Here is an 18,258-nt window from a genome sequence, read left to right on the forward strand (position 1 = left end):
CAGTGTTGGGCTTAGAGATGTGTGCCACTAGACCTTGCAAGGAAAAAAAAATTCTGCTTTTCGAGGTAGGGTCTCACTCTAGCCCAGGCTGACCTGGATTCACTATGGAGTCTCAGGGTGGCCTCGAACTCACAGCCATATTCTTACCTGTCTCCTGGGTGGTGGGAGCAAAAATTGCTGTTTAAGGATTACAGAAACTGGAACTACAGGGGACAGCATCCCGTGGTGAAACAACGAAGACATCTGAAGTCTTCTTTCATACTAAGAGGAAATGGAGTGCCCATGATTTATCTGATTTATAAAGTGTGCTTAAATGAAGCGTCCTTCAACTAGGCATGAGATGAGACAAAATAAATTATGAGAAAAATATTAGAAAGTGTCTAGTACTTTAAGATTCATGAGAATAAAAATGCCACGGCTGATTGCTTTCTTGGGTTAAAACAAATGGACTACAAACTAGAAAATCAAGCAAATCGAAACAGAAAAATACAACAAAAAAGTTGCTTGGGATTGTCCCATTGCAGCCACCGTAGCAATACTAACTTCAGGTTTCTTAGCAACCAGCTGAGACTGCACCTGACGCTGCCAAGGTGAGTGCTGGGGTCCTGCCTAGTGCCCAGGGTCCTGGGGACCTCGCGCTCCAGTCGTTCCCAGGCCTATGCCCGGGTGACTCTGTGGAGTGGAGTCGCTTCCCTAAGGCAGTCGGCTGGGGTGCTGTTGTACTGCAGGAAGTCTCCCCTAGTTCCAGGCTCCTAGGTCACCCCTTTACCTCTGATCCCTGGATCCTTCCCGCCTCAGGAAAAGCACGCAGGGCTCAACTTGGGCCCAGTGAGAATCACAGTTTAGCGTGGTGGAGCATGCCTTTAATTCCAGCACTTGGAAGAGAGAGGATCGCTGTGAGTTCGAGGCCAGCCTGGAATTACATACTGAATTCTAGGTCAGTCTGGGCTAAAATGAGACCCTACCACAAAAAAACCAAAAATCATATTCTAGAGAAATTGCTTGTAGGAAAATATAATTTCTGAGCTGGAGAGCGGGGGTGGGGGGTGTGCGCGCCTTTAATCCCAGTGCTCCAGAGGTAGGAGGATGGCTGTGAGTTCGAGGCCACCCTGAGACTCCATAGTGAATTCCAGATTAGCCTGGGCTAGAATGAGACCCTACCTCAAAAACAAAAAAAAAGTTTCTACCTTCATAAATTAAAAAAAAAAAAATTTAGCACCTAATACTGCTATTCTTTTTTATTTTTATTTATTTATGAGAGAGAGAAACAGCGAGTGAGCAAGAGTGAGCCAGGGCTACCTGCCATTTCAAACACAAACTCCAGATGTATGGGCCACTTTTTGTATCTGGTTTTATGTGGATACTGGGGACTGAGTACAGGGAAATCGAACCTGGGCTGTCAGACTTTGTAAGTGAGCCCCTTTAACCTCTGAGCCATCTCTCCAGCCCCAATATTGCTATTCTTAATCACAATTACATTGAATTTGGGATGGGGGAATGCATCTCATTACAGTTGATACCTGTCGAGAAACTCTTAATCTGTACCTGGAAAGGCCAGAATGGATATCTCAATGCCCCTACCTCAGATATATGTAGAGCAAACGCTGGCTATTATCAAACCAGATATTGTTGACAAAGAGGAAGAAATACATGATATTATTCTCAGATCTGGATTCACAATTGTTCAGGTAACTTCTGGGGTCACACCTTTTCATCTGTTTACTGTTTTTTTGTTATGCTTGTAGAAATGTGTCTAGCCATTTAGTTCCTTAGTGTTAAGCCTTAAGTTTGCTTTTCTAAATATAAAGGTCATATGTAAGTGCAGCTTGGTGACACATGTTCATTATCACAGTACTTAGGAGGAGAAAGCTGAAGGATCATGAGTTCAACTCAGCTACAAGGTGAATTCAAAGTTTGATGAGGTCAGCCTGAGCTACATGAGACCTGTTTCCAAACAAACAAACAAAAGTCATCTGGGGCTGGAGAGATGGCTTAGCCATTAAAGGCACTTGTTTGAAAAGCCTGATGGCCTGGGGTTCAGTTCCCTAGGATCCATGTAAAGCCAGATGGTCAAAGCAGTGCCTGCATCTGGAGTTTGTTTGCAATAGCAAATGTGCCAATTCTCTGTCTCTGTCTCTCTCTCTCTGCTTGCAGATAGATAGATAGAATAGATAGATGATATGTAAATAGATAGAAAGAAATATCTGTAATAATTGTGACACTCCAAAAAATATAGAATAAGAAGGGGAATTGGGGATGGAGAGATGACTTAGTGGTTAAGGCACTTGCCTGCAAAGCCAAAGAACCTAAGTTTGATTCCCCAGGACCCATGTAAGCCAGATGCACGAGGTGGTGCATGCATCTAGAGTTCTTGCAGAGGCTAAGGCCCTGGTGTGTCCATTCTCTCTCTCTTTCCCTCCCCCTCAAATAAATAAATAAAAATTAATTTTTTTTTTAAAGAAGTGAAGTTGTCTTTTCTTTCCCTGGACTTGTCCAACAATCCCAGTTTAGAGAGAAGAAACCACTTAACACATTCTCTTCTTCCAGGACTTTTATTTTATTTTATTTTTAAAAATGTGTTTGAAAACCCCCTTTTCTCCATAAAGTAGCACCCAGGTCGGCCTGAGCTACTTGAAAACAAATTCCCCAAATCCCAGCCTCCTAAGTGTTGGGATTAGAGGTGTGTGCACTACCATGCCTGTCTGAGCAATGAGTTTTGCAATAAAGGTGGCCATGATTTATTATATACTGTTGTTATTGCTGGCTGTTACTGCATCTTTTTCTTTGTGGAAATACACACACACATACCATTTCTATTATTTTAAAAATATTTTATTTTTATTTAAGAGACAGAGAGGGAGGGAAGGAAGCAGCATACCAGGGCCTCCAGTCATTGCAAACGACATCCAGATGCAAGTGCCACCTTGTGCATGGGCACGTCAGGGCCTCCACCCACTCCAGATAAACTCCAGATGCATATGCCACTTTGTGCATCTGGTTTTATGTGGTACTGGGAAATCGAACTCAGGTTGTTCGGCTTTGCAATCAAGTGCTTTAATCACTGAGCCATCTCTAACCCCCATTTCCACTATTTTTTTTTTGTTCATTTTTATTTATTTATTTATTTGAGAGCAACAGACAGAGAGAGAAAGAGGCAGATAGAGAGAGAGAATGGGCTTGCCAGGGCCTCCAGCCACTGCACACGAACTCCAGACATGTGCGCCCCCTTGTACATCTGGCTAATGTGGGTCCTGGGGAATCGAGCCTCGAACCAGGGTCCTTCACAGGCTTCACAGGCAAGTGCTTAACCGCTAAGCCATCTCTCCAGCCCATTTCCACTATTTTTGTTCAGTGGCTTAAATCCATTTATATTGCTGTGCAACTCCCACCGCTAACCATCTTTAGAATTTCTTCATTTAACCTGTGCGCCTTTATAAATGATTGACTCATTCCCTGAAGCATCAGATAACCACTGTTTTCTCTCTCTCTCTTTCCAATTCTTTGAAATAGGGTGTCACTCTAGCCTAGGCTGACCTGAAATTCACTATGTTGTCTCAGGGCGGCCTTGAACTCACAGCGGTCCTCCTACCTCTGCCTCCCGAGTGCTGGGATTTAAAGTGTACGCCACCACACCCAGGTACCACTGTTCCACGAATATGAAAATCACACATATTTATAGTAGGTTTGAAAACTGTGTTTTACTGGAGTTGAGAGAGCATGAATGCTTCCTCGTGTGGGGACTCTGAAGAATTACACATCTACTCAGTAGGTGGCAGTCTTTCCTTTGTTACCAACAGAATTTTGTTACTGATATTTGATATCATTGTAGATTTCTAGATCTAATTTCAAAACTTTTCACCTGATCTCAGTTTAAACCAACCAATGGAATCAATGTTTTAGTTCTAACTTTAGCTAAATATGAACCCTTAAAATTTAAAGTTATGCCATGCATGGTGGCACATGTCTCCAGCACTCTGGAGGCAGATGTAGGAGGCCACCCTGAGACTACAGAGTAACTTCCAGGTCAGCTTGGACAAGAGTGAGACCCTACCTTGAAATACATTTTTAAAGTTATGCTACAGTAGCTAGCATACCTGCGGAGGGATAGTGAGTCCTTGTGACGGCGTATGGCTGCTGGACGCAGTGGTACATGCCTACGATTCCCGCACTAGGGAGGCTGGCCACGGTGGCTGCATGGTGAGTTCAGGGACAGCCTGGGATATGTAGTGAGGCCCTGTCTCAAAAACACAAAACCGGCTGGGCCTAGTGGTGCATACCTTTTTAAAATTTTTTAAATTTGTCTTATGAGAGAGAAAGAGAGAGAGAGAAGAGAATTGTACGCTAGGGCCTCCAGCCACTACAGTCAAACCCTAGATTCATGTGCCGTCTTGTGCACATGTGCGATCTTGCACACTTACTTGCATTACCTTGTGCATGTCTGGCTTACATGGGTTCTGAAGAGTCAAACATGGGTCTCTAGGCTTCGCAGGCAAGCACTTGAACCACTAAACCATCTCTCCAGCCCATGTGCACACCTTTTATCCCAGCACTTGGGAGGGAGAGGTAGGACGATTACTGTGAGCTTGAGACCAGCCTGGGACTGCAGAATGAGTTCCAGGTCAGCTTGAGCTAAAGTGATACCCTTCGTGGAAAAACGAACAAACACACACAAACAGGGGCTCAGCAGTTACAGGTACTTGCTTGCAAAGCTTGTCAGCCCAGGTTTCAATTCCCCAGCCACTCACATAAAGCTGGACAGACATTTGTTTTCAGTAGCAAGAAACCCTGATTCACAAGCCAGTGTATACACATACACAAATAAATAAAATTTTCAAAAATCTGATATGCTGGAGAGATGGTTTAGCAGTTAAGGCACTTGCCTGTGAAGCCTAAGGACTCAGGTTCAATTCTCCAGTGTCCACATAAGCCAGATGCACAGGGCGGTACACGTGTCTGGCGTTTGTTTGCAGTGAGTGGCTGGGGTGCCTTTGGGTCATCCCAGTGGTCACCACCACCTGAAGCTTCTCTAACCAAAGGTAAGAGTAGCAATAATATATGGATATGAACATTAAGTAGAGTACTTAATGGGCAGTTTGGTGAGCATAGTATATGCATTTAGCCAGACAAGAGCAGGCGTTACACTCCTACGGTTCATGACCTCCCCTGCCATAGGCTTTTGATTAGGTTTTCAGGACCAGGCATGTATTTCCTCCCATGGAGCAGGCCTCCAGTTCCAATTAGAGAACACCTTGTTTCCCACATAACAGACATGCCACTATTGTACCCATTTGGTCATTTGGCCGAATGTAAGGCTTGCAGTGTCCACTATTTTCACCGCTGATGACTTTTCTCCTATAGGATTGCATGCAGTGTAGCTTTTTCCAGCTTTCTGTCAGCTGGTCCATAGGGAGGAAGTTTTCAGCTCAGCCCCAGCTTAATTTCTCAGTGTCTACTTCTAATCAAAGAATTGGATAAAATAAGACTGAGAAGGATAATGATTAAATTATTATATTTATTGAGGGAAGTACAGAACAAAGGGGAGGAAAATGAATACACCCATGTGGTCTGACAGCCCACATGGTGGGCCTGGGAAAACCGCAGAGAGAGAGAGGAAATAAAGTACAAAGAGCTCCTGCCTTGTGGAGAGCAGGAGAGGATAGAGAGCTCATGAGGAGTTGGGGGGCTCTCATCTCAGTCCTGTTGGGCCAAGACGAGGGGAGCTCACCAGAACCCGGAGGTTCAGGAGTGGCCAGGAGCCCCAAGAACTTCCCTTTCCCTCACAAATGCATTTACAGTGTATGCTGGTGGGTCCTACCTTCCAGCTCAGGTGAGCCAGAGAGACAGCTGATTGGTCTGGGCTAGGGGCTGTCACAGGAGGCTAGACATGACGCCAAGTTCTGGGCGCTGAACTTGACCAGCCACAATGTTAGGACTAAATCTTAGAAAAGACCTGCTTCCCAGAAGAGGCCCAGGTTGTTCATGGAAAAACAGATCTAGGAAGATCTAGGAAGAGAGAAGGAGTCAGATCATACTTGGACCTCTAGCAAAGTGGAGGTTGCAAAGATACTTCTAGGGGATCCAGTCTCCCTTCCTGCTTCACAAAGCTATCTGACTCCCCCTCAGCTAGGCTCCTGTGTGGATTATACCTCCAACCAGGATGAGCCTCATCATCAGATTGGGGTGGATAAGGAAGAGGTCTGATTGCATGGTGGACCCAAGAGCCTGACCAAGCCCACCACCCAGGTGTGCTGAGCTGAGGAAGAAGCAGGAAGTTGCTGCCCAGGAGGGAGTGTTGCTTGCAGCCATCTTGGATGAGACTGGATCAGATGCAGGTTCTAGTCTGGCCAAGGCAGGCAAAGTGGCATCCATGTTCCCCTTGGGCCTGTCCTGGCTGACTGCCTATAAAAAGCTATCTTTCTCCTGTTCCTCCTCCGTTACTCTGTAGCCCAGGCTGGACTCTCAAGGATCCTCATGTCTCAGCTTCCCAAGTGCTAGGACTTACATGCATGAGCCACCACAACCAGCAAGTCATTAATGACTAAGAGGCTTTATTGAATTGTCACTTTGAAAATATTTTATTTTTAAATTTATTTATGAGAGAGAGAGAATGGGCATGCCACAGCATCGGGCAACTGTAAACAAACTCCAGACGCATGTGCTACTTGGTGCACCTGGCTTACCTGAGCCCTAGGCAGTCAAACCTGAGTCCTTAGGCTTTGCAGGCAAGCCCCTTAAGCCATCTCTGCAGCCCCGATTTGTCACTTTTTAAATGCTTTTGTTGACTTTGTTTTTCTTACAGAGACGAAAACTACATCTTAGCCCTGAGCACTGTAGTAACTTTTATGTGGAACAGTATGGAAAAATGTTTTTCCCAAATTTAACAGCTTATATGAGTTCTGGACCACTTATTGCTATGATATTAGCTAGACATAACGCCATCTCTTACTGGAAAGAACTTTTGGGACCAACTAATAGTTTACTGGCTAAGGAGACACACCCAGACAGGTAATTTTTAGAGGGTGGAGAAGGGAATGAAATCACCTGTAAAATTTAAAATTTAAAAAAAAAAAATTTTCTGGGTGTGATGGCACAAGCCGTTAATCCCAGCATTTCGGAGGCAGAGGTAGGAGGATTGCTGTGAATGCAAGACCACCCTGAGACTACACAGTGAATTCCAGGCCAGCCTGGGCTAGAGTGAGACCCTATTTTGAAAAACCAAAAAAAAAAAAAAAAAAATCTGATATAGTTGCAATGAAAGTTTCTCATTGTTTCATTGTTTTTTTTTTGTTGTTGTTGTTGTTATTGTTGTCGTTTGTTTTTTGCAGATACTTGTGTATGGTATGCATGTGTGTCAGGGTGGGGTGTGGTGTCCATGTAGTATAGGCAGAGGTCCACTTTGGGTAGGGTCCCACTGTAGCCCATTCTGACCTGGAATTCACTGTGTAGTCTCAGGCTGGCCTCCAACTCACAGTGATCCTCCTATGACTGCCTCCCGAGTGCTGGGATGAGAGGCATGCTTGACCATGCCCAGCCTCTTTCTTTTTTTGAGATAAGGTGTTACTGAACCTGGAACGCACCAATTCCCCTAGACTAGCTGTCCAATACACCCCTGGGATCTTCCTGTTTCTGCCTTCCCTGTGCTGGCATTATGGGCATGCGCCTGTGGCTTTTGTCTGGGTTCTGGAGAAACAAACTCACAGTTTCACATTTACACAGCAAGCATTTTAATGAATGAGCCATTTCTCAGGCCTCTGGATGTTTCCTTTCATTTGCAAGTTCTCCTGAATATCCATTTCAATGTCAGCCTTAATACCAAAACACTACAAAAGGTCCAGAGAATGTCTCCTTTATGACTGATTAGTCTTCTTATTTTCAATATTTTATTTATTTGAGAAAGAGAGGGTAAAGAGAGAGAGAGAGAGAGAGAGAGAATGGGTGTGTCAGGGCCTTTAGCCACTGCAAACAAACTCCCGATGCATGCAATACCTTGTGCATCTGGCTTTACATGAGTACTGGGAAATCGAACCCGGGTCCTTAGGCTTTGCAGGCAAGTGCCTTAACCACTGAGCCATCTCTGCAGCACCCCCCCTTTTTTGAGGTAGGGTCTTGTTCTAGCCCGGGCTGGCCTGGAATTCACTATGTAGTCTCAGGGCAGCCTCGAACTCATGGTGATCCTTGTACCTCTGCCTCCCAAGTGCTGGGATTAAAGGCATGCACCACCACACCCAGCTGAGAGTCTTTTTCTCAAAGAAATAAGATGGAAGAATGACAAAGGAAGATACTTGTGTCCCTTCCTCTGGTCTCTGCATGTGTATGCATGAGCAGGAGCATTTATTTGCACACATGCTCCACACACCACACATGTGTGCACACACATAAAAGTTAGAAAAATAGATTGAAGCCTCCATCTGTAAAAAGTGGCAATGCTCTTATAAAATTCCTAAGTAAGGGCTGGAGAAATGGCTTAGTAATTAAGGCACTTGCCTGAGAAGCCTAGCAACCCAGGTTCGATTCCCTAGTACTCATAAAGCCAGATACAGGTAGTGCATGCATTTGGAGTTCATATGCAGTGGCTAGACGCCATGGTACACTCCTTCTCTCTATCTGCCTCTCTCTCTCTCTCTCTCAAATAAACAAATACATTTTTGAAAAAAAGTAAGAAACCGGGCAGTGGTAGAGCATGCCTTTAATCCCAGCACTTGGGAGGCAGAAGTAGTAAGATCATCATGAGTTCAAGACCACCCTGGGACTACATAGTGAATTCCAGGTCAGCCTGGGCTAAAGGGAGACCTTACCTTGAAAAACAAAATCAAACAAACAAAATTTCTAAGTAGATCATCACTTATCATTCATATCCTAAGTAAAATGTGTTCGTATAAACTGGCCATGGTGACACATGCTGTAATCCTAGCACCCAGGAAGTCGAGGCAGGAAGAGAGTTCCAGGCCAGACTGGGTTACATAATGAGACCATATTTCAAAAAATAAAAATGCATTCATGTAAAGAAAGGAAGTCAGATTGATTAGATGGGCAACATCTCTAATTTGCTTTTAGTCTAAGGGCAATTTATGGCACAGATGACTTAAGGAATGCACTTCATGGGAGTAATGACTTTGCTGCAGCGGAAAGAGAAATTCGTTTCATGTTTCCTAAAGGTAAGTTACAGATGACTGCTTTCTCAACTACATCTCTAAATTGTTTAAATTTTGGCTTTATTTTGAAGATGTAACTAGGAAGCATGATAGAATTTTTCTTTTTTTTATGTTTTTTTTTTTTTTTTTGTCTTTTCGAGGTAGGGTCTCACTCTAGCCCAGGCTGACCTGGAATTCACAATGGAGTCTCAGGGTGGCCTCGAACTCATGGTGATCCTGCCTCCCAAGTGCTAGGATTAAAGGTGTTCACCACCATGGCCAGCTTAATTTTTTTAAACATTTATTTTATTTCATTTATTTGAGAGAGAAAGAGGTAGGGAGAGAGAGGGAACATCAGGGCCTTCAGCAGCTGCAAGCAAACTCCAGATGCATGTCCCATCTTGTGTATCTGGCTTATGTTGGTCCTGGGGAATTTAACCTGGGTTCTTTCACTTTGCAGGCAAGTGCCTTAACCGCTAAGCCAGCTCTCCAGCCCTAATTTCTTTTTTAAAATATATTTTATTATATTAATTTATTTGTAAGCAGAGAGTCAGAGAGAGAGAGAAAGAGAGAGAGAGAGAGGATGGGCATACCAGGGCCTCTGGCCACTCAGTGTAAACAAACTCCAGATGCATGTTCCACTTTATGCATCTGGCTTTATGTGGGTACCAGGCAATCAAACCCACGTTGTTAGGTTTTGCAGGCAAGTGCGTTGACTGCTGAGCCATCTCGCCCTTCCAGTTTTTTTTTTTTTTTCCTGTTTTTTTTTTTTGAGGTAGGGTCTTGCTCTAGCTCAGGCTGACCTGGAATTCACTATGTAGTCTCAGGGTGACCTTGAACCCACAGCGATTCTCCTACCTCTGACTCCCAAGTGCTGGGATTAAAGGTGTGCACCACCACGCCCGGCTCAATTTATTTTTAAAAATATTTTTGTGTGTGTGTATGTGTGTGCACGCACACACGTGTACACACGTTTCTAGTCACTGCAAATGAATGCTGGATGTATATGCCACTCTGTGCATATGACTTCACATGGGTGCTGGGGAACTGAACGTGGACCAGCAAGCTTTACAAGCAAGCACCTTTAATCACTGAGCAATCTTCCCAGCCTTACATAACTTGAAGCCAGAAAGGGGCAAATCAGCATTCTCACAGAATTAAATTGTGACCTTTAGGCCATTTTTTTCTTTTGTTGAGTTTTTTAAAAAATATTTTATTTTGGGGCTGGAGAGATGGCTTAGTGGTTAAGCGCTTGCTTGTGAAGCCTAAGGACACCGGTTCGAGGCTTGATTCCCCAGGACCCATGTTAGCCAGATGCACAAGGGGGCGCACGTGTCTGGAGTTCATTTGCAGTGGCTGGAGGCCCTGGTGCGCCCATTTTCTCTCTCTCTCTCCCTCTATCTCTCTGCTTCTTTCTCTCTCTGCCTGTTGCTCTCAAATAAATAAATAAAAATAAACAAAAAAATTTAAAAATATATTTTATTTTTATCGTTTATTTGACAGAGAGAAAGAGGAAGAAAGAGAGAAAAGGGCATGCCAGGTCCTCTAGCCACTGCAAAAAAACTCCAGATACATGTGTCATCTTGTGCATCTGGCTAACATGGGTCCTGGAGAATCAAACCTAGGTCCTTAGGCTTTGCAGGCAAGTGCCTTAACTGCTAAGCCATTCCTTGATTTTTTAAAAATATTTTATTTATTTAAGAGAGAGAGAGAGAGAGAGAAAGAAGCAGATAGAGAGAAAGAGAGAACGGGCACACCAGGGCTTCTAGCCATTGCAAACAAACTTCAGATGCATGTGCCCCTTTGTGTATCTGGCTTACGTGGGTCTTAGGGAATAGAACTGGGGTCCTTAGGCTTTGCAGGCAAATGCCTTGACTGCTAAGCCATTTCTCCAACCCCAGCCCTGATATTTTTATTTTATCTTATTTTATTAATTTAAGAGAGAGAGAAAGAGTGGTCATGTCAGGGCCTCTAGCCACTGCAAACAAACTCCATATGCATGTGCCACCTTGTGCTTCTGGCTTACGTGGGTATCTGGGTCCTTATGCTTTTGCAGGCAAGTGTCTTAGCCACTAAGCCATCTCTCCAGCCCCCCACCTTTTTGTTTTGTTTTTTTGAGGTAGGGTCTCACTCTAGCCCAGGCTGACCTGGAATTCATTATGTAGTCTCAGGGTGGCCTTGAACTCATGGAGATCCTCCTACCTCTGCCTTCCGAGTATTGGAATTAAAGGCGTGCACCACCACACATGGCTAAAATATTTTTTAAAATATTTTAATCTATTTATTAATTGGAGAGAGAGAGGAAAATAGAGAGAGTGGGCGTACCAGGTCCTCTAGCCACTGCAAACAAATTCCAGATACATGTGTCACCTTGTGCATCTGGCTTACATGGGTACTGGGGAATCAAACCTGGGTCCTTAGGCTTTGCAAGCATGTGCCTTAACTGCTGAGCCATCTCTCCAGCCCAAAATATTTTTAAAAATAATATTCTTATTTTTATTTATTTATTTTTTTTGCAAGCAGAGAGCGAGAGAGACAGAAAGAGAACGGGCACGCCAGGGCCTGTAGCCACTGCAAATGAATTCCAGATGCATGTGCCCTGTGTGCATCTGGCTTACGTGGGTCCTGGGGAATCGAACCTGGGTCCTTTGGCTATGCAGGCAAATGCCTTAACCACTAAGCCATCTCTCCAGCCAGCCAAAAATATTTTAATTAATTTATTTACAAGCAGAAAAGACAGAAAGAGAGAGCTAGGGAATGGACACACCAGGGTCTCTAGCCACTGCAAATGAACTCCAGATACATGTGTCACTTTGTGTATCTGGGTTTAAGTGGGTCCTGGGGAATTGAATCCAGGCCTTCAGGCTTTGCAAGCAAGTTCCTTTAACCGCTGAGCCTTTTTTCAGCCCTCAGCTTTCTATTTTAAAAATACTTATATTTATTTGAGAGAGGAAGAGAAAGAATGGGCTCACCAGGGCCTCCAGCCACTGTTAATGAACTCCAGATACATGTGCCACATTAAGTGGGTCCTGGCAAATCAAACCTGGTTCCTTTGGCTTTTCAGGCAAGCGCCTTCACGGCTAAGCCATTTCTCCAGCCCTTAAAAAAAAAATCAATTTTTTTTGTGTATATGTGTGGTGTAAGTGTGTTCACTTTACATATGTTTTAGGGATTCAAACTCAGGTGTTTAGGCTTTCTTGGCAAGTGCTTTATCCCAGCCCTTATGTTGTAATTCATTCTAATTATTTACAGTTCATCAGTAGTGTTTTATACATACGTGTAAAAAGATTCTCTCTTTTCCTTCCTTCCTTCTTTCCTTCCTTCCTTCCTTTTCTCCTCACCTTTTCCTTCCCATCCTCCTTTCTGTCTCTCTTAGAGGTGAGGATGGAACCCAGGACCTTGTACGTTCTGGGAAATTCCTCTTCCACTATAACAGAATTGGAATGTGTGTGGTGGGGGAAATGTTCCTGTGCATGGCAAGTGCAAGTGTATCCATGTGTGTGGAGACCAGAGAACAATCTCTCAGGTGTTGTTCCTCAGATACCATCCATCTATTTTAGAGGCATGGTGTCTCACTATCTTGGAGCTTGCCAAGTAGTCTAGACTGGCTGGCCAGAAAGCCTTGGGAGTCCTTTCTCCACCTCTTCAGTACTGGGATTACAGTCACAGGCACGGACATGGCTTTTTGACATGAGTTCTGGGGAATGAATTGAGATCCTCTTGTTTTCTAAGGAAGTGAGTTCCAGGCCATCTTGGGCTATAGAGCGAGACCCTGTCTCAAATAAAAAATAATAAAAATCAGAAAGGAAGGAATGAAGAAAACAGGAACATTTCTCATCACATTTTAAAAGTTTAAATTGTTAGACATGGTGGAGCACACCTTTAATCCCAGCACTTGGGAGGCAGAGGTAGGCGGATCGCCATGAATTCAAGGCCACCCTGAGACTACATAGTGAATTCCAGGTCAGTCTGTGCTAGAGTGAGACCCTTCCTTAAAAAATAAAACAAAACAATACACATAACTTCAAGTCTTTTCTTTTTCTTTTTTCTTTTTTTTCTTTTCCAAGGTAGGGTCTTGCTCTAGCCCAGGCTGCTCTGGAATTCACTCGGTAGTCTTAGGGTGGCCTTGAACTCACGGTGATACCTCTGCCTCCCAAGTGATGGTATTAAGAGTGTACGCCACCATGCCTGGCTTAAAGTCATCTTTAAAAAAATTTATTTTATTTTATTTTTAAAAATATTTTATTTGTTTATTTGATAGGGTGGAGAGGGAAAGAGAATGGGCGGGCCAGGGAGTCTAGCCACTATAACCCAATTCCAGACACATGTGCCACCTTGTGCATTTATCATATGTGGGTAATGAGGAATTAAATCTGGGTCCTTAGGCTTCATAAGCAAGCACCTTAACTACCAAGCCATCTTTCCAGCCCTAATTTATTTATTTTTGAGAGGTGTGGGGAGGAAGAATGGGCAACCTCCAGCTACCACAAATGAACTCCAGACACATGTGCCACCTTGTGCATCTGGCTTTACGTGGGTCCTGGGGAATTGAACCCAGATCCTGAGGCTTTGCAGATAAGTGCCTTAACCACTAAGCTATCTCTCCAGCCCTAAGGCATCCTTTTAATGACCAAATAATGTTTAATGAGAATATATTTGTATTTACAGTGATTATTGAGCCCATTCCAATTGGACAAGCAGCAAAGGACTATTTAAATTTATATGTAATACCAACTCTACTTGAAGGACTTACAGAGCTTTGTAAGCAAAAACCAGCTGATCCTTTGGTAAGGCATCTTTTTATTATTTATAGCTTTCATGTATAAAACTTTGTTCATGTTTCTGTCTTCCAGGGTAGTGTTTTATTAAGATAATTTTTTCTAAGTAAGCAATACACACACACACACACACACACATAATTTTTTTTTTTTTTTTTTGAGGTAGGGTCTCACTCTGGCTCAGGCTGATCTGGAATTCATTATGTAGTCTCAGGGCGGCCTTGAACTCATGGTGATCCTCCTACCTCTGCCACCCAGAGTGCTGGGATTAAAGGCATGTGCCACCACGCCCAGAAAAGTATTTTATATATTTATGTGTTAACTTATTTGAGAGAGAGGCAGATAGAGAGAGAATGGGCATGCCAGGGCCTTCAGGCACTGCAAAGGAACTCTAGAAGCATGCACCACCTTGTGCATCTGGCTTACATGGGTATTGGGGAATTGAACCTGGGTCCTTAGGTTTTATGAGCAAGCACCTTAACTGCTAAGCCATTGCTCCAGCCCCCTTTTTTTGTTTATTTGTTTTTTGAGGTAGGGTCTCACTCTAGCCTAGGCTAATCTGGAATGTCGTCTCAGGCTGGCCTCAAACTCAGTTATCCTCCTTCCTCTGCCTCTCTATCCAGCAGTGAGGGGGGTGGAGAGAGAGAGAGAGAATAGATGCACCAGGGCCTCTAGCCACTGAAAATGAACTCCAGCTATATATGCCACCTTGTGCATCTGGCTTTACATGGGTACTGGGAATTGAACTTGGATTGTTAGGCTTCCCAAGCAACTGCCTTAACCACTGACCCATCTCTCCAGCCCTTAAACAAATATCTTTGTCAGCTGATCATGGTAACATACACTTTAATCCTTTAATCCCTTCACTTAAGACTCAGAAGTAGAAGGATTGCTGTGAGTTTGAGGCACCCTGAGACTACATAGTGAATTCCAGGTTAGCCTGGGCTAGAGTGAGGCCCTACCTAAAAAAAAAAAAAAAAAAATCCTGAAGATAACACCCAATGTTGTCTTCTGGCCTCCACACATATGTGCACACAAACATACCTACATACCTGTACTTATACACATGCACACACACAACACACCTGCAAAAGAAGAAAAAATATTATTTAAGTATTAATTTCATTTTTTCTTTTTCTCTAGATTTGGCTAGCTGATTGGCTGCTGAGAAACAATCCCAACAAACCTAAACTTCATCTCTATTCAGTAGCACCAGAGCCTTTAGTTCCTCCAGACCAAGAATGAACTACCTTAAAAGCCTGTGTGTCTACTTTCTAAAGAAATTACTGTCCTGAGGGTTTAAGTAACTAAATGTGATGATTCCTTAAAAATAAATATTAAAGAAATAACTGACCTATACAACAGATAACATTGAAGGTAAAATATAGATTGGGGAGTATAATTTTAATAATGATGTAATATTAAGTAGAAGTTGAGTTATAAATGCTCTGAAACACAGATCCTATTATGTAGAAAAGATGAATAAATTTTTTTAGATATTTTGTTTTTATTAATTTGTTTGAAAGATTCAAAGAGAGAGAGAGAAAGAAGAGGGAATGGGTGTGCCAGGGCCTCCAGCCACTGGAAACAAACTCCAGAAGCATGCATCACCATGTGTATCTCAATTATGTGAGTACTGGGGATCGAATCTAGGTCCTTTTGTTGGGTCAGGGGTTGCGCAAATAACGAGGCAGAGACAGGTGGAGCTCAACAAAATCAGCAGATGTTTATTATCACCGCGGGATAGGCAAAAGCTGATCAATGAGGGACACGACCAGGCCGGGGAGCTGGGTCTGGACCCCGAGGGAGTGGCTCACAGGCCTTTTAAAGGAAAAAACCACAAACAGGTGCAAGGCAAGCAGAGGAACAGTTTCAGGGAGGAGTTGGAGTGACCTTTAACAGGATTGGTGGGATCCAGGTAGGAGATACTTTGTGACTGTAGCTAAGGAACTAGTGGAGATGGGTGCAGGATGTGGGCAGGCGTAGAGGGTATTCTGGGAGGGGATCTGACTCCTTATTGGTTGTCTCAGTTACAGGGAAATACCTTGAAGATATTCTTGGAACTGGAGGTCAACAAGAGTACATGACCAAAATAGAGGATGGTTAACAAAATGGAGTCCCTATGGTTAGCTTAGTCCTTTCATTCCCCCCTTTGACTTGTGGCTGAATCAAACCTTTGATTCAAGATCATTCCCCTCAGATATTCCTGTGATCAGGGGGCCATACTGGGTTTTGAGTACCATAAGTTTTACAGATGAGACCCTTTGTCTAATAAGTTGGATCAACCCATTAAAGATACAGGGTCCTATGATTAATCCTAACAATAGGAGAGCTTATGGGCTGGCAAAGGCAGTAAGCAGGGTAGCCCAAGGGGACCACTTGAATATTTTGTGAAACCAAGACCATGACCATTCATTGTCTTCTTGTCTATTTTCTATGTCTGTATTTAGGAGTTCTAGGGTCTGTCTGGTGAACCCTGTATGGTTAGCATAAAAACAAAAAGTTTCTTCTAATGTTGCACATAATCCTCCTTCCTTAAGGAACAAGAGGTCTAAGCCTCTTCTGTTGTGAGGGGCTACTTCGGCCAAGGAATTGACTTGCTTTTATAATAAGGCTGTTGTCTTATTATAGTCTTGGTAAGTCCTGGTTTATCACTTCAGTGAGCTGTTGATGACAAGAGTCCGAGGGCCAATGAGGTGGTCCCAATGGTGGTAAACCCTGCTATCCCTATTCCCACTAAGGTGGGGATTAGGATGGGAACAACTCTGAAAACAGGTAGAGGCTGAGAGAAGGCATTAGGTGGTAGTGGCCCATTTCTCCCCTGTAATAGAGGATCGTGGGTACAACCGTTACTAAGATACAGAATTCAGGGCTATTTTTCTTTGTGAAGAAGGATACTGAGAGGCAAGGTGTCAGTTCTAGAGTGCAAGCAAAGTATCCCCCAATGGGGGCAGCTAATAGAGTATATTCTCCTGATTTTCCCCAGGAGTTAGAGACTCGAACAACATGGGTGGAGGAGGATGGCACAGTGAGGAGTAGGGAGTCCTTTACCTGGCAGTGGTCAGAGTGAAAGCAGATACCATTTCCCGAGATGTCACCCACAGCAATGGAGGACGACCAACGGCATGAGTGGGAGTCACTGGAGGGAACAGTCTTCAGTTTGGAAAATGGAAGGGGGTCCTGAAAGGCCACCCCTATGTAGCAGGGGGCCTAGGGTCCAGGCAGAGCCAACAATCTCTAGTGGTGTCAGGGGTACTAGAATTTAGGAATGAGTATGCGGCGTTAACTAGGTCCACTAAGGAAGCGACAGAGGGGACGCTAGGTCCAGGGGGAAGCTCGGGGGAGGGGGCAAGAGGATTGTCTGTTTTGAAGGAGATCTAGGTGTGGTTCTGGGGTTAGCTCCCCAGGGGGAGGTCTGGGAGACTTTGGTGGTGTGGCTCTAGGTAGAGAGGGGAGAGGTCCGATGGGGAGATTAGGGCTGAATTCCTTCTGCAGCACACACTGCACTGTAAAAGATGATCCAGGGTCTGGGCCAGCCACATAAACTCTCAGCCCCAGGTTTTTCCTGTCTGCCAGGGCATGGAGTTGGCTGAATTCCAGCTTTTTATGGTTAGGGTAAAGGGATGAGACACACCCAACGGTTTGAATTACAGGTGCAGGAAAGTGAAACAATGAGGTTGGGGTCAGGACTGGCGACCTCCCATTTTCCTGGCCCCACTGTCTGGGGCTTACATCCCCATTGTACACAAAAATTAGTCCCCTAAGTACAGAGATGACCGCCCACATATCAACCCATGGGGCACAGGAATAAGTGTGTATGAGTAGATGGAATCCCCAGGGGTGTCTTTGGCCCTTGGCAGTTCCCAGGTGACAGAAGGCCAGAGGTCTGCAAGGTCTACCTGAAATGTAGGTGGTTGATTCAGGTCTTTGGCAGAGAAGCTAGATAGGACCCTTCCTGTTTTGGTATTAGACAGCCTCCAGTCACAAGTTGGGGGCCTACATGGGGAGTTTGGAGACCCAGACACTCTGAGACCTGAAGAAGGTATTAGGAGGAGACAAGAAACTCAAGTCATAATGGCTAACTAACCAACTTGACTCATAGGGGGTTGCTGGCTGTCATTACGCTTGCCATCTGGAGTCGTGGTCGTCCTATCTTCCATACGGCAAGGGTTTAATGTGGGAGTAGTGAATCCAAGCCTTAATTCCATCGACCTTCACTGCCATAGGGATGGTGATGATGATGGTATGAGGTCCTTTCCACCCAGGGCCAAGGTTTTCTTTGTGATGGTGGTTGACATAGACCAAATCTCTGGGTTTGTAACCATGTGGCTTTGTAGGTGGCAGCCTGT

The 18,258-nt window shown here is 44.2% G+C and overlaps 1 protein-coding gene across 1 annotated transcript; it reads left to right on the top strand.

Annotated features, from left to right (window-relative positions):
• Positions 1 to 619: 619 nt before the first annotated feature.
• Nme5 (NME/NM23 family member 5) lies at positions 620 to 15,349 on the top strand. Its single transcript, XM_045133099.1, has 6 exons — positions 620 to 937; positions 1,514 to 1,688; positions 6,800 to 7,005; positions 9,055 to 9,155; positions 13,800 to 13,918; positions 15,053 to 15,349. The coding sequence occupies exons 2-6, from the start codon at positions 1,560 to 1,562 to the stop codon at positions 15,152 to 15,154; spliced, it is 657 nt and encodes a 218-aa protein (XP_044989034.1). The 5' UTR covers positions 620 to 937; positions 1,514 to 1,559; the 3' UTR covers positions 15,155 to 15,349.
• Positions 15,350 to 18,258: the final 2,909 nt, after the last annotated feature.

The sequence above is a fragment of the Jaculus jaculus genome, chromosome 13 (assembly GCF_020740685.1).
Source record: "Jaculus jaculus isolate mJacJac1 chromosome 13, mJacJac1.mat.Y.cur, whole genome shotgun sequence".
Classification (NCBI taxonomy): Eukaryota; Metazoa; Chordata; class Mammalia; order Rodentia; family Dipodidae; genus Jaculus; species Jaculus jaculus.